The sequence below is a fragment of the Galeopterus variegatus genome, unplaced genomic scaffold, assembly GCF_000696425.1.
Source record: "Galeopterus variegatus unplaced genomic scaffold, G_variegatus-3.0.2 Scaffold1417, whole genome shotgun sequence".
In the NCBI taxonomy this organism is placed as follows: Eukaryota; Metazoa; Chordata; class Mammalia; order Dermoptera; family Cynocephalidae; genus Galeopterus; species Galeopterus variegatus.
Window position 1 is genome coordinate 64436 of NW_007727528.1, and position 3612 is coordinate 68047.

The window sequence follows — 3612 nt, forward strand, 5'->3', positions numbered from 1 at the left end:
AGTTTTTTATCACTTGATGAAAGAGTCCCTTAACTGACACACCAGATCAATGGGGCAATCTCAGCTTTGCAGGATGCTCTGGGGAAGACCACCGTACCACTTTGTCAATCTTAGAACTTAGTGCTCTGGGGGCCCAACAAAAACCAGAGTCCCTTTTGACTCCAAAAAGGGAAACTCACTTAGTGACAGTATTTTTCTTTTCTTTTTTTTTTTTTTTTTCCTTTTTGTCTTTTTCCGTGTCCGGCAACGGATCGCAACCCTCAGTGTCGCCCCCGTACCGGACCGGGACCGGCAACGGGATCACAACCCTTGGTGCTGCCCCCGCGCCTCTCTCAGCCAGTGAGCGGGAACCGGTCTGTATGTGGGATCCGAACCCTTGGCGGGAGCGCTGCTGCGCCTCGCAAGCGGCGCACTAGCGCAGTGCGCCACCGGGCCGGCCCATGACAGTATTTTTCTTATTTTACTTTTACTTTAGTGGGACTAACTTTTTTTTTTTTTACTTTTTTTTGACAATTTTTTTATTGAAAGATAATTGATTATATATATATTTGTGGGATACATAACCAAATATTCAATACATGTGCACAATATACGGTGATCAAATCAGGATAATTAGTACGCTCATGTTTACAAAACATGATAAATCTTTGTGACCCTTACCTGGTTTTTTGCCAACCCTCCTCTCCTTCCCACTTTCACACCTCTAATAACCAGTTCTGCTCTCTCTCTCTCTCTTTTTTTTTTTGACTAACATTTTTAATGCCCACAGAAGGGCATTTCAGGCCATAAATTAGTTCAGAGAGTGGATACCTATTTAGCCCCACCCTTGGCCTCTCTGTGGTCTTCTCTACGAACTGAGGCTGGGATGGGTGAGCATATTTTGGTTACAGAAGTTTCTAGAAGGTTGGTAACCCCCCTAAAACACAATTCACAAACTGTGGTAAACAGGTTTACTTAAAACCATTTTTATTCTGCCTCTCAGCATACTTTTCATTTGATTTGGGTAAAAGATCAGGAACTCAAATACACACAAACAAAACCCAAGATATCAGAAACAGAAATCATGATCCAATATACTGGAATGACGCTAAAATCTCTGTGTGCTGAGAATTTGTGTCCCTGATTCAATGTCCTCTTGGGACAAGAGCTGGCTCATAATGGGCATCTGGGTGAAATGACACGTGGAATCTGGTGTCCATCAACTTTTATTTTTTCTAGGGTCCAGTATTTTAACAAATGCCTGAGAAACACAGTTCTAAGAACAATGCTTTGTATTTGTATAGCACTTAGAATTTTCCCCCAGGGACATTCACATCTACTGTGGCAATTAATTCTCATAACAACATTGTGATGAGGTAAGTAGGCAGATGTTCTCCATTTTTCTGATGAAGAAATTTGAGGCACAGAGAGGCTAAGAAACTTTACAAAAATCAGCTTGCATAGATAATTAGTGGCAAAAGAAAAAAAAGGGCATCGAAACTCAGGTATTTTGATTCTCAGCCTCTTGTTCATTCAATTAGAATAAGCTGCCTTTTCTTTTGCTTCTGAAATTCATTATCACTGTGTTACTAATATTAGTTCTTAAAGTGATTTTTGCCATGTATACATATAATCTGTTGTGTTAACCACTTGTCTTTGAGTCCTCCTACTTTCCCTGAGTAAATTTACTTGAACAGAAATGATATATCAATTCATATGTGGAAAAGTAATAAGAGGAAGGTAATAATAAAATAAATATCATGAAAACAAAACAATATTTAAATTCTATCTAGACAGAAGACTCTGCATCTGAGGCCTGCTCTTTCTTTGTAAAAAGAAGAAAAGAACCAGCGTCAGAAAGGTCAGAAAAGTGTTAAGGGCCCACTAGCACTAAATAGAGACTTTCTCCTTGCTGCAATCAGGATTGAAAAAGAATAGAAAAAGGGAAACATTCTTTGTATTCAGTATTAACATTGTGTCTATAAACTACTTAAAAATTATCTTGTAGGGCTGGCCAGTTAGCTCAGTTGGTTATAGAGCACAGCCTTATAACATCAAGATAATGGGTCTGGATCCCCATACTGACCAGCCACAAAAGAAAAAGAAAAAGAAAAAGATCTTGTGTACCACCAGTGGCACAAGTCTAGTGCTCTGTGAAAAACTGGATCAGCGGGTTCTGGCAGGCAGAATAATGGCATCATTAACTAGTACATTCCCACGTAAAGGATTTACATTTGACAGAAAAGAAATACGAAGGGTGGCATTTCCGGGTTGGCATTCAGGAAAATCAAAGATCTTGCCTGAGACTTGTTAAAGAGAGAGAGAGAAAGACAGAGAGTGAAAAAAAGCACATTCCATAAAACACAGTTTTATTCCCAAAACTGGGATGGAGAAGGTGCTCACATGCCTAGAATTGACCACTAAGTACATTCTCAGAGTCCATTTGAGTGAAGAGTGAGGTTATGGTCAAGTTGAACCATGTGAGTGCAAGCAAGGGAGGGGGCTATTAGGAAAAGTAGGGGACAAGACAAAAGGCCGGAAAGCCCCTGCCCTTGAGTCTTTGATGACCAGATGGGTGAACTCTGGGAGGAGGGGTGTGGATGGAGGAGGAGTTACTGAGGATTGAAGTGAAGCCATGACATATAAAAATAAAAGGAAACCCCCCCACAGATTCAACTATACAACTAGACAACTTTACAACTATACAACTAGACAATTTTAAACATACTGCTAATGTTTGTGCTCGACACTGTAGACACAAGCATCCACTGCTCTTCCTAGAAACCTCCCACTCCTCCCAAATCCAGACCCACCCTCCAATTAAAAGTAATGAGGTTTCCTATCTCTGTAGAAGAGGAAAAGATATGACAGGTTGTGCTAAACTGAGACAGTGAGACTTCATTTTTTTCTTTTTTACAAATCAGTGACTTTGGCTGATGTGGCTGTGCAGATTGGATCTCTTAAATTTTGGACTTTTTTGCTGTCATTCATTTGCAGGGACCTGCCTCTGGAGAGTCCTAGAGGAAAAGATCTCACAGTCTGAAGTTGATGATCCACTCCTCAGAAACTCCTTTATGGTGTGTGTGGATGAGGTCCATCCTCCACGTGTGCACGGCCTGCTGGCTTCTTAGGCTCTGTGTGGTATGGACAGAGAGAGTGAGGGAGAGAGAAAGACAGCAGACTGAGCTTCCGTGGTTGGCTATTTGGCAGCCAACCCAGACAGTTTCCTTATCTGATGACAGAGATTACTCTGATTAAACAAAGGCTGAAATGGACTAACAGGCCTGCATGTTTTTCACTCTAAGCATTGGCTTCCTTTTGAGAAATATATTCTACTTGGAAAACATATTTCATTTTAATATGTGGCACATGTAAAAAACTGAATGATTCAGATGCAGCCTCTCGAGCATTTCTGAACCTCATTCTCCTCCCCAAGGGTTAGAAGCACTGTTAGCAGTTTGGTGTGTGACCTCCAGGCATTTTTGTCTGCATTTAAATTCACAAATATGCACTTAGAAATTATATACTCATCATGTGTATGTGTGTGTGTTTATATAATGCTGTATATATTGCTCTGCAATTTCCTTTTTTTTTTTTTTTTACTTATTCATTCAAGTACCCCAGGCTCCTGAG

At 40.5% G+C, this 3612-nt stretch overlaps 1 protein-coding gene across 1 annotated transcript in view; it reads right to left on the reverse strand.

Moving 5' to 3' along the window:
• Positions 1 to 2905: 2905 nt before the first annotated feature.
• Positions 2906 to 3612, reverse strand: part of TMEM233 (transmembrane protein 233) — a 35533-nt gene continuing 34826 nt past the window's right edge. The window contains exon 3 of the mRNA XM_008576853.1: positions 2906 to 3113. Coding sequence (XP_008575075.1) covers positions 3107 to 3113 — 7 coding nt within the window. The 3' untranslated portion in view covers positions 2906 to 3106. The remainder of the gene's footprint in view (positions 3114 to 3612) is intronic.